General features: G+C 36.2%; 1 protein-coding gene across 14 annotated transcripts in view; it reads right to left on the reverse strand.

Annotated features, from left to right (window-relative positions):
• The window catches only part of LOC108974969 (syntaxin-4), a 23,645-nt gene extending 11,100 nt beyond the window's left edge, over positions 1 to 12,545 (reverse strand). The window contains exons 1-4 of one of the 14 annotated variants that reach the window (XM_018943119.1): positions 12,128 to 12,545; positions 4,218 to 4,254; positions 3,587 to 4,134; positions 1,320 to 1,442 (exon numbers count right to left, since the gene is read on the reverse strand). In XM_018943119.1, coding sequence (XP_018798664.1) covers positions 1,320 to 1,442; positions 3,587 to 3,619 — 156 coding nt within the window. In that variant the 5' untranslated portion in view covers positions 3,620 to 4,134; positions 4,218 to 4,254; positions 12,128 to 12,545. The other 13 variants (XM_018943125.1, XM_018943126.1, XM_018943120.1 and 10 more) reach the window with 13 other exon arrangements.
• Between the last annotated feature and the right edge of the window lie 918 nt (positions 12,546 to 13,463).

Raw genomic sequence — 13,463 nt, forward strand, 5'->3', positions numbered from 1 at the left:
TTGTAGGTTAATTAAAATTTTAAAATCAAACTAAAATATGAAATAAATGAAGTAATAAAATTTAAATATTAAAATTAACACTACTGTGGGCAAAAAAGTAGTACTATTTAATTTAAAACCCCTTCGTGAAAATATTTGTTTCTGTGTTGGTAGACAGTCTGTGCTAAATATCACATCAAAAGAATCATTAGTATTTAGTACATGTATCGTCTTGCTGAAGTACATACCAAAAGTGCATTCAGAAATTTTTACGATGAGTGAAAAAAAAAATTTCAAAAAAAAAAAAAGTTTAATTATGTTTGGTGTGCAGCATCAAATTTCTGAAACCGAAGCGTTCAGAATGTTGGAAAAGGCATTCGGTGATAATTGTTTGTTCCGAGCAAGTGTCTTTGATTGGTACAAATTATTCGAAGAGGGTCGAGAACGCGTTGACGATGAACCACGATACACATTAACGGATGATCTTTAAAATAAAAGAAGTGGTGCTTGAGAATAGACAAATAACAGTATTAGAACTTATTGGTGGCGTCTTAGATCTATGCTAACACCCCAAAATAGATGATCAATCGGCTGAATATCGTGGCGAAGGTGAGCCGAAACCCAAAAAACACTTCAAAGCAGGTGAAAAGCAAGGTTCTGTTGACAGTTTCCTTCGAGTATCGGGATCGAGTGTGGGGATTATTTTTTTTGGGACGACATAGATTTTGAAGAATAAATTAAGGGTTTTAAAATTATGAAAATAGTCCAGACCATTTTTTACTCACAGTAGTAAGCCAAAGTATGATTAGAAAAATACATAAATAAAAATAATTGTAAAAATAAAAAAGTAAAGAAATAAAATAATAAATTAAGTCATAAATAATGCTCAGATGAAGTAAAATTGAGAAAATTAAAAGAAATCATAATTGTGCGATGCGATTATTGAACTCGCAAGTAGGCAAATATATAACACTGCATATATGTACCTATATATGCATAAGAAAGATTTTCACATTCTAACACGCAGTCACTTAGAATACGTGAATATCTACTATTATAAATGTTTATAAATATGTGCGACTATCAGCTTAAGCAAGTTTAATAGCGCCTATCAATAAGTAAACCGCACTGTTATTGTCTTTCTGGAAGATGATTTCTTTGTTAGACCAGCCGACTTTAAGAAGTCACCTACATTTTTAAGCACATATGTATATGCATACATTTGCACAGACAATTGTGCACACACTTTCTAGCATTGTCTTTGGTGCCGCCTTGCACTTTAAATAATCGCTTGTTTAAAAATTTTCTTTTATTTTTAATTAATAAGTATATTTATTTACCGGATTGAGTATGGCGTCCATGGGGGCACTCATCTCTGCGAATTTGAGCTCGACGTTGCTGGAGCGCTGAAATAATGCCGAACCATTCGTGCCGGAGACGGTGGACAGCACGCTGCTGGAGCGCTGCGAAAACAAATAAAATATTTGTTAAGCAAACCATGAAAAGTAAACAATTCTTTATCATTAAGCAATTTAGTTTTATAATTAAATTCATTTAATGCAATAATTAAATGTTACAAATTTCAAATTTCGTCGCAGTTGAACAACCCCAATTCACACACAAATATTGTCCGAACCACACACACTAACCGAGTGTTTGTTTTTGTTTTCAACTCTGTCAGTGATCAGCTGATGCGCCTTGCCTTCTTTCAATTACGGTCTAACGGTGTACGCTAGTCTGCAGCTGATTGCTATCAATTTGTTTGCGTGATTATCGAACATGAGACGAATGCAATTGAAAAAGCACCGATTTACTGATTTCTTTGCAAAACAAAAAACCAAAATGATTTTAATATTAAAATAAGAGCAAAACACGTCCGCCCTGCCGATGGTGCTGCCAAATCTGCGCAATTTGCGCCTACCACTGCCGTTACTCACTGCTGTTAGCCATATTTTCTGCTGGCTGCAAGCGCTAAGTGCTCTACTGATTGTCGCCGAACTCTCTGTGTGCGCCGATGTGACTCGTTAGCTTGTTTGTTGTTGGCCGTTTTTACGTTTGAACGCGCTTCCACCCTTTCTGTTGCCAATTACGCTTACCCACTACACAAACATATGTATGTACTTTTAGACGTGCAATTAAATTTACACCTACAAAGGGTGTTGCCACTGTTTCATACAACTTTTTGAAGTTTGTGGATTTTGATTTTTTAATGTAGCGGTTTTGAACGAGAAGCGGTGGAAGTCATATACATAGCTACTTGTTTCATAAGGGAACCAGAATTCTTTTGTGACTTCTTAGTAGAAATTCAAAGTTTTCTGTTTAAAAGGAATGCTCTGGATCTAGCTATAGTTGAAGAACCCTTGTCGAAGTGGCTATAAAGTTCAATAAAAAATCAAAAATCGAAGAGCTCATTGAGTACTATATCTAGTCAATCGTAGCAAGGTTGTTCGGAGTTCCGCTAGTTAGTGTTTTACCAACTAAGTCGTAATCAGAGGATGAATTCATATGTAGCAGTTCACACAAGTGAGGAAAGTTTTCTGAGCGCCATTCACTTAGGAGTGATCAAAAACGTTTCTTTTACTTATGACGATTCTAAGCGCATAACTTCCCGCTTAGACCAGGTATCTTTTAGGCAGCCAAAGACCATCCGTTTAAAGGCGACCTAAGTACCATTCTTCCCCAGAGTTGTGCGCTGCTTGGGTACGAATCTTCAAAATTCACAACCTTTTGCTTAAACTAATTAGAGTTTACTTATTCCCTATTTCCTACTGTGTATGTTCATGGCAATTTCAAAAGTTTTACTACACACTGAGTTTCTACTTATGAGCTTATTGATGAAGACTTATGAGTTCTAAACTTCCATTTGCTTCGAGTTATATACTGATTCCCGAGCCATTAAGATCTTGGCGAACCGAAAATATTTTTATATTTTTAAAATGTTCTATGTGATTTTCACTGCCTAAGGTCGCAACAATCAAACACTATATTAAAGATAAGATAGCTGGTGAACCGACAACCATTCACATTACTCAGTTGATTCTTATGATCGCTGAACTCGACAGAAACATGGTAAAGAAAACCAAACCCCGATGAAACGAGCTACCTAAGTACAAAACTGCAAAAGTCATGTACAAAATAGTAGATCGGACCAAAACTGGTCATATGATCACTGGCGGCTCTATTAACATGACTGTATTTATGAGCTTCAAAAAAAATATTCTAATTAAGATGGCATATTATAAGAGCTTCACTATACGAATAACTTTAAGGGTGTTCTAGACTACTTTGAACTACCTCATATTGATACTTTAATAAATAATAAAAATATTAATGATCAATAAATATTTTAAAATTTTAACACCAAATACCTAAAAGGTCCAAGAATATATCGGACATATTTGCACATTATTGGCATTATTCCACTTTCAACTTGATGGCAACATCGCTTAGATCTTTCAAACGCTAATAAGTACACATGCACACGGGCAACGCGTTCTTATCTGCACTCTCCCAACTCTCAAAACCCCAAATAATAAAAAATAATCTACCAGTATGCACATGCACATATATTTTAGAGTATTTGTGTGAGTATGTGTGCTGAACTTACCTGTAGCAGCTCCGGCAGTCTGTCTTTAACCATTGTTGTTGCTGTCGTTGTTGTATTCGAGGCAGCGCCGGTCGTTAATTAAATATTTTTGCTGTTTTCCTGTTGTTAATTCGTCGTCGTCGTCGTTGTTTTTGTTGTTGTTAGCGCTTGCTGTTGTTATCACTGATAGTATTTTACGGCCAATTCGTTTTTGTTACGAAACGAATATTTACGCTCGTTGTTGACACTTTGGCTTTAAGACTGCGCCAAAACTGAGACGTTTTCATAAGAACACAAAAAACGCTCGTGGAGCGAGCAGCTGCCACTCTAAACAAATGTTATTAGTATTTTCTGTATTTTTTCGTGTTTTGCACTACTTTTTATATACTTTATGAGTATTTAGATTTTGTGTATATAAACACTCTATTGCACAGCCATTTATATCACTTTTTGTCACTTGTCATATCTTTTATTTTTTAATGATAGCACATATTCCTCAGTTTTCTTATCTTTCTGACGATTGCATATATTTAGACTTTATTTGCGTATAGAATATAGCTTCCTTGAGTCTGTGATTATTTTTAGAGTTAAAATTAATCAGATTCTATTAAAAATAAGTGTATGTATATTGTGTTAAAAAACGCTTACATACATTTTCGACCTTGCCACCACCACGTTTAGAACGAATTCTAGAAAATTTGAATATTTTAATTTCAATATATTAGTCTGTCAAAAAGGTCTTGCGGTATTTTTGCCATATGTTTATTGGATTTTCAATCGTTCATAAAACTTTTTTTGATGACTCATGCCCAGCTCGCGGCCGATGCTACGGTTACTACTATGCCGGTCTCTTTCGACCAATTCAGCGATTTTATCGCAATTTTAGACGACAGGCCTTCCGGAGCGTAGCGCATCTTCGACCACCTCTACACCAGAACGAAAACGTTGAAACCATGGTTGTGCGGTGGAAATGGAAACTGTATCGGGTCCATAAACTGCACAAATTTTATTGGCGGATTGAGATGCATTTTTGCCTTTATCGTAGTTGTACTGTAAAATATGCCGTATTTTCTCTTTATTTTGCTCCAGGTTTGCGACGCTATAACTCACGAACGACTTAAAAGAAACGGCAATCAATCAAACACGTGTTAGCTCGTGAAATGAGCTTTCCAAAAAGGTATAGCATAACCCGATGCGACGAGTAAAACTAGAACTACGCGCACTCAGCGCCAATTAGCGAAAATACCGCAACACTTTTTTTTGACAACCATATGTATCATTACGCTGTTCAATACTCTGCCGAAACCAAGGGTAAACATATAATATGCACCGATAGTATGTCATGTTTCCAAGCTATACAAAACCACAACAAATCAGGCAGTATCATCAAAAATATAAAAAACACACTTATTTCCCTTCCGCGCAAGATCAAAATCTTGTGGATACCTGTACACTCCGGCATAAAGGGCAACACACTTGCAGATACCATCGCCAAAGATATTTCCATCACACCAACAATCACATCCGAAGTCATCCTACCTAGCGACATATACCCCCTACCCTTCTAATTGCGGCATGATAACTGTCTATTTAATGCTTGAAATTGAAGCTCGTGATCTCGGCTAGATTTCATTTCAACACGACGGCGCACTTCCCACACATGGAAATGGATTTTTTGCGAGAACACTTCGGTGATCATATAATGTCAAGATCATGTGATATCACTACCTTAGACTTTTTCCTGTGGGAGTATATAAAGTCAAAAGTCTATACCGGCAATAGCGCTTCAATTGAAACCTTCGGCAGAACATCAGGCACCAGTTACATCGAAAATTGGACTCAACGGATGGACCTCCTGAGATATAGCCGTCATAAATGTCAAAGCATGTTCTTTCGAATGAAAATAAACATTCCTCATAAAATTTGAAGTTTCTGTGTTGTTTCTTTAGAAGCAGGAAATTTCGAAATGGATCAACCTTTACTTGCGTTGTCTAACGATTTTTAAGCACTCAAACTTCAACACGAAAGTTTTAAGAGCTTTACATTTTACTTTTCAAGAATTTTGTTGGAAGACTTTTTCTGTAATTGTGATATTACATTTTCTTTCGATTTGAGTTCCAAATCACGTTTTGAACTTCTGTATAATCTTTATAGACAAGATTTTAAACCCTTTTATTGTTTGTTATCTGAAACAATTTTAAAAAATGTGGTAGATAATTTTGTTAGTTTTATCAGCATAATTCTTTCAGTTTCATATTGTATATGGGGGATATGGGAATATTCTACACCCACAAAATGTTTGTACAAAAAAAGTCGATACAGAAAATGGATGAAAACAGTTAATAACCAACGAACACGCCCACGCGCTATATAACGGCTTTGGCTGATTTTTAACCTAAAATATCGGTCAATTTGTGAGGTACATTAATCGAAATAATATGCCGTGATGCTAAAAATTTATGAAATCAGTTCAATGCTTTCACTATCTCCTGTAAACCTAGTAAGGTGTTGGGGTCAGTGCCCGCTTCACTTACCACTTGTGCTTTACGTGAAAATGAAACTCTTGGGATTCTTTGGGGCTTGTTGGTATATTTGGTTTTACCAATATAACTGGCACAACTCGATTAGTTTTCTTCTATAATATCTATAATATTTAAATTCACTAATTATAATGTTTAGCACTCCCTTAATGGGGCTTTCCTTTTCTTTACAATGTTTAAATTCACTTCTTATATCAAGCTTCAAGTTTGGAAAAAAAACGCTAATATATGTCACGACGAAACGCTGCGTAGCGATAGCGGGAAAACGAAATTGATACGAAGGCGGTCGAATCAGCACTGCTTGCGTATATGCTGACCTTTCCTTTTGGTATAGTGTGGTGTGTGTTTGAGTGTGTGGATTCTGGACTCTCGTGTGGGTGGTGTTGATGTGGACTGTGGTGATGTCGAGGGGAGCGTGGTGAGTGTGGTGAGTGTGCGTGTTAGAGATGGGTGTAGGTGTGGTGTGGGGCAGCAAGACTAAGGCTCATTTAGCCATAAGGAAATTTTTGAACTTTCGGTTGAGTTTGAACGAGAAATATAATAAATCGAGTCAATAATACGACACGCCTAATTTATGATTTTTATTTTTATTTATATTTATATTTTATTAAGATTAAGTATATTTCATAATAATGTATATGTTGGAACCTTAATATCCTTAATCCTTAATATTAGGACTTCCAATTATTTGGTTGACTAACCCAATATATTAAATTTAGTCCCTTTGTATGAAATATAAAAACTTATATAATTTTGTTTATGTGGCTAGTGGTTTTACCAGCATACCAAATAAACGTAATAGAAAGTGAGGCAAAAGTTGTTAACAGTTCGGTAAATTTTTAGAACATTTTTTTATTTTTTCATTTGTCTTGGAATCAGTCTAGACATGGAACACAATGTATGCTTCGAAATTCAACGTAAAACAACATTTTTTAACAAGTGTTACCTGCCACTAAGTAGTATAATAAGCGTAAATACATGTAGCATAAGGCTGAGAGATTACAACAGTCGTTGAAAGGACTCATAGTGTGGATGAAAGAAAGATTCTATCCATGATTTATTAACCTTTTTTTTTGATTGGCAACGTCATACTATATTTCAATGATCTAAAAATATTCAATGCCAACTTGTGATGGCAGAGGAAGAGAGCGACTTTCCTTAACATATTCACTGAATAAAGATAACAGTCATGCTTACAAATGAACTAATTACTGATCATACAATTACTAGTTTTTGTTGATCTACATTCCATGAGATTTGTACTATGTAGTCAATTTAGAAATAAGGAATAACGTTCATCCATACATTGTGGCTAAATGAGTTAAGCTTCCCGCCCTCATACACCACACAACACACCAATCACAAAGCAACACTGTCACACTCACCACACTTGGAGACAACACTCATCGGCTGGAAGCAGCAGTCTACACACACACACACACCAATGCACGCCATCCATCAACCCACCATAACTCTCCGCAGCCCAACCAACAAAAATCCTTGTAATGGAAGAGGACGGCCCTTTTCGACCACGCTTTTCGATCAATAAACATCGGCGGACGTTTCTACATACTTTGTTATTTTCGGCACGCAGCTTCACGCTCTAAATATCTGCTATCTTCGGCGCGCAGCTCAACCACCGTTCCAACATCTGTAGATCCTCTGCGCGCAGCTGCCGAACCATCCCATTCTTCTGTAGAGTTTTATAAATACATCTGTAAAATTTCCACTGGTATCCGACCAGGGAGTCCACTAATTTTAACGCATTTTGTTATACTCATTTTTGATTTTATATTATTGTCACGCCTCTACTGATATCCGACCAGGGAGATCTTTATTAGAACGTTTTCTTATCCTCCAATAAAATTGTGATCCATCTTGAAGTGAACAAAAAAGAATATATATATTGCGCTCTCAAAGGAGTGGGTAGCAAAAGCAAGTGGTAATTTATCTACAATGAGAGAAATTACATTGCCACAATGCCGGTTCCAACAGAAAATATATTTTTTAAGCAATATGTCGTTTTATCCTAATGACCTTATGGAGTGTCTTATTGTTCTAGTATAATTCAATGGTTTTTGATATTCTATATATCAATGCGTTCGATAGCCTTTCGAGATATATTTTATTGCATATTTTCATATCAGATTAGTTTAATTCAAAGTTCCGAACCAGCATATTTATTATAAGATTGCCTAACATGGTCTAACCAAAATATTTTCTCAGTTAACATAACCTCACCGCTTGGAACAACAAACATGTATAAATATAAATATTTTAATTGTTGTAAATATTTGCCGTTACCTACAAAATTGCTTATAATGAGATTTTTTAAAGAAATATTGGTACACTTATGTACATTAGCGCCTTATCAATGTTTACGATGACCTAATATTTTTGGTCACAAGTTGGACTATTAATGTTTATATGGTATATTTTTACATATTTGAATCACCGAGAAGCGTTGCGGTGTGCGTCGAGGATGATCTAACATACTGAGCTGCTTACTTTAAAATTGGTTTGGGCATAAATAGAGTGCTTTAACATGGTGGTTATAATTCCGATATTTTATCGGACTAAAATGAGAGCCAAATATGACTTTGTAAATGTAAGCAGTCATAGTTTCAGCACAACGACGTTCTTTTTGTGATTTGAGAAAAGAAAATGTCATATAATAACGGATCTTCCCGAGCCCAGCAAAAATGAAAGAAAAGCAACTAATTGTAACAAAAACCAATACCAAAACACACAAAAAATAAATGAAATGTTTGTAATTATTTGTGTACGCAACTAAATTTTAAAATTGATACTCAACATTATTTACAATTCGTGTAGGGAATAAAATGTGTGATGGCAGCTGAGTTCGTTTAGTCTTATTGTTTTTTACAAAGATGTGTGTTATGGCTAAGCAGATTTGACAATGTTCAATCATATTTTGTATTTAAAAAAAAAAAAAAAAAAAAAAAAAAAAAAAAAAAAAAAAAAAAAAAAAAAAAAAAAAAAAAAAAAAAAAAAAAAAAACAATAAATTGTTGCAATTTCTAATTTTGGATTATTTTGTTAATTGAATTTAAAATCGCTGTTATTACATCATCTGGTATTTGCTTTGATCAGATTTCGAGTATAACCTGATATTTTATACTATATACATTTCCTTTTTATTAAAAGGCAATCTTTTCGTTTCTAATAATTTCGTATGCAAGTAACGACTTTATTCGGAGTGTAAAAAACAAATTCTTTACATGGCGAAACTTGGTTTTTAGACTAATTCCTGTTTAAACGGACAACGTGCAAAAGCTTTCTAGGGCAGCATAACATTTAAGCGTTCAGATTTGGTGTGTATTCTGCCTCTGGTGTCATTATTAGTTTGACGAAGTAGTGACCGAAATTGCATAACTATTTTGTCCACAGTTTTCCGATTTCGCCAGGCCGCTCTGCACTTTAGCATATCAGAGGTCCTAACTAAGATATTTTGGCGGTAATTTTGAGTAATCTTTACAAAATTCAATTTTTTAGACCTTCGTTTATTTATTTTATTGAAACTTAGCCGGTATGACGTGTTTGAGCTCAACTTTGCGGATATATACTATATATTTATGTGTATAGTTGTGAGGAGCATTTAGACACACCAAAACCACAACCAATTTAAACTGTTTCCGAATGATTAAAGAATTTAATGAAAAGTGTTTTAATAACAAAAATATTTTTGAATATTTCTCATCGCCTGGTCAGTGATGCCTAAAGGTGTTCGTAACGGAGGTCAAGCCCTGGTTCAGCCCAGCAGTGAAGAATTAAATTGAAGCCCCCGACGTGACACATAAATTCAAAATAGTGATCGTTGGGAAGAAATTTTCGTCCACTGAGGAGGTGATCGCCGAAACTGAGACCTTTTTTGAAGCAAAAGACAAATCGTACTACAAAAATGGTGACGAAAAGTTTTTAGGACTATTATATCAGTGTATAACCCTTGAAAGGTACTAATGGATAAATTAAGATAATGGGAGGAAAAGAGAAATTAGAAAACTTTCACTGGCGTTCTGCTCAGATATTTTCAGCCCTTATGCAACGAAAATATTAGTTTTTAGTGGTTACTTGGACTTTAATCAAAAGCTTAATGAAATTTGATATAGACTTTATTCTCATTTAAAAATGAAAAGTCCGTAAAATTTTCCCAAAGAAATTGGTATTTCTATATGATAATTGAAACTCTTGAACTACATACGTCTGGTATGCCAAAAAGCCAAGAATAGACCAGTCTTGGTCCTTTGCGATACCAGATGGAGTTCAGTTGTTAGGTCAAAAAGGAGAAGTCATCCCTTAGGATGCCTGCGCATGACGCGAATATTAAAAGGCTCTGCAGCCTCACTATTGATACCTCCTCCAGTGTATCATACCACGGGCATCTCAGATGCTTGTGCCAATGCACAACAAGTGCACAAGAGATGCTCCATTGTTTCCCTAGTGCCCTACAACCTTTTCGATCTGTCAGTCCCATCTTGCGGGCGTGTGTCGCCACCAGACAGTGACCAATTTATATTCCCATCATCTATGCGAAATGAAAAAATTGAAATTTTGCATACGTCCTTTCCTTACCATGAAGCTGCCCATTTATCGGAACTGCGTATATCGGACTGCTGTAGCATATAGCTGCCATGCGAAGTAAATGATCGAAATCAAGTGCTTGTATGGAAAGCTTTTGCATTTGACGAGATCTCTTCAAGAAATCTGGCATGGCTTATTTTCTCAGGTTATCGTGCAATCTCCAAGGAAGATGTTAAGTTCGGATTGCTATAACATATATCTGACATATAAGTTTTTGTAAGGAATCTTTGATATTTGGGGTACTCACAACCCTTCGCAAAGCATTGTAAAATCGTAAAATTATAAATTTTTACACTTGTTTAGAAAAACTGTTGTTGGATTTCATACAAAAATGAGTTTACACATTTACAATTCTCAATGCTATGTTTTCGAATCGTTAYAATTTATAACTTTATGAGACTTGTGAAAACCCTAATTGTATTTGTGAATGGTATTAACTTCTGCGCCGCCGAAGTTAACATGTTTTCTTATTTTGTTTTGATATGAGTTTGTTCTGTTACTGCTTAAAGTTCAAAGTCAAAGTCTGGCTTTTGTGGAAGGTCCAATAAGCAAGCAAAATACATCAATTGAAACGAAATTTTACTTATTTAATTAATATAATTTATTTAATATAAATAGACATGACTTGAAGGGATCTGCCATGAAGGGAATTTCTCCGTGAATTATAATTATACCATTAAGTAATAAGTTTGCGATTTCCCTGCCTATTATGACAGAGCTTTGAATGTAAAGTGGAAGTCTAATGTGTTTATACTCGTATGTGTATCAGTATGTGGAGCTTTCGATTCACTCATCTAAACATTTAAAAACGTATGTACGTAGGTTTATTAAAACACATCAACGGAACGCTGTTGATAAATAGCATCCGAGATTTATTGTAGAGAGTATAAATTAATATAGCTTTGTAATTGTTGTTGTACTGAACACAGCAGTATCCATTAGCATTCCGGACGTATATAGTATTTCTGCGGTTTTGCAAGTAACACCTGCTAGCAGCAGTTTCTTTTCAAATACGTCATTAGTCACAGACACACACACAGACACGAATCTAATATTTATTTAGCACTTGTTAGTAGTTAGACTAGACGCGCTAATTTCACTAGAATAACAGCATGAATCAGCTGATGTCACTAGAAAACCCATTACTTTGAATTTTTTTTTTTTGAGTTGTAAGCACCATTTCATATTCTCTATTTCCTTTAACATTTAGTCAAACATATTTGAATTGAGAATTCGTTTTTTTTTCACTTTTTAGTTTTTGTACCAAAACTTACTCGCGGCAAGGCGCTTAAGTTCTAAAATTGCCTGCAATTTGCCTCAAGCGCTCGGCGGCTTGGCGTGGCACGTACGCGCGATCACTGCCACAATCCACGCGATCACCGATCAGCGATCCGCGCTGACAGCTGTAGCTTACACATTACCTTGAAGCGATTATTCACTTGTGTTTTCCATACATTACGCTCGTTTATTTTTCTCTTTCTTCTTGCTACTGTCGGCGCATGCTAGCGCTGTGTATGTACGACTGTAGTGGCAGTCAGGCGCATGCTAGGGTTAATTGTCGCCTTGTCTACGCCTTACTACGCCACACTAGATAGATAAGTTAAGTTTTGTCTTGTCACTCGGCCGCTGTGGCGATAAGTGTACGCGCTCGCTCTACTTTCGCAAAACGATACATTAAAGTAGTTTTATAATAAATGAAAATTGAGGTAGCTGTGCGTCGTGACGGACGGCCGCAAAAAACGCGCGTCAGAAGTGTACTGAACGCGTCGAGCGCAAAGCGGTATTTGCTTGCCAGCCGCTCAGCGCTGTGCAGGCGCGCGTCGCGATTGCGAATGCGCCGCTTTGCTTTTGATTGCGCGCCCGACTTGAAGTAAACGCTGGGGATGGCAGCGCTGTTTAAGTGTGTATAGTGCTGATTACGAATGTATGGAAGATGTTGGTTGCGCGCCGTTATTGCGTCAGCGGCTGGTATAGCGGCGCGCATTGAACGGCAGCGCATAGTATGTTTCGCTTTTTGTGGTTATCAATTATTAAAAATGTATACAATACAATCTTTGCGGTATTTTTGCTCACTTTGTTGTTGTTGTTGGTGTTGTTGTTATATGGAGCGCCTCTATTTACACAGGCTTTTAGTATGTAAGGCGCGCTCTGTGCACAATGCTCTTTGTTGTTATCGCATTTTCTTCTTACACATACTGAAATGATATGATTAACACCGGCAAGCGGCGTAGACGCTGCCAAAAGTTCGGAAGCGAGAGCGCGTTCGCTACTAACTCGACAATAAGTTGCTGTGTTTAATTTCTCGAATAATTTATTTGCGTGCACGAAAAGTGAAGCGTTTTCGCGCGCGCCACTGCTAACTTCGCGAAGCCGCTTAGAAAACATCAATGATAGCGTGTGCTTTTTCTTCTCAGCTCAATTGCAATAGAAACTTGTACGGCGTGCGAGAAGGTTGTGGGTACTTACATATAGTACATTGTATCTGGTTGAATGACTTATTGAGTGTTCGCGCGCTTGCCATTCCACTGTTGTTGTAATCGGACGGTTTCGTTTGCGCGCGTGGTGCCTTTGCAATTTGAACTCAATTCTGAAATCAAAATTTGTAATGCAAAAATATTTTCGCTTTTCTATTACGAATTTGCAAGTTTTTTTGTTGTACGTGCTCATAGCCTGTTTGTTGGTTTCATTTATCACTTTCGCGCATTTATTGCCCTTGCCTAGATTCTCATAGATATATGTATGTACGAGTGCGGTTTG

The sequence above is a fragment of the Bactrocera latifrons genome, unplaced genomic scaffold, assembly GCF_001853355.1.
Source record: "Bactrocera latifrons isolate USDA-ARS-PBARC rearing strain unplaced genomic scaffold, ASM185335v1 scaffold_6, whole genome shotgun sequence".
NCBI lineage: Eukaryota > Metazoa > Arthropoda > Insecta > Diptera > Tephritidae > Bactrocera > Bactrocera latifrons.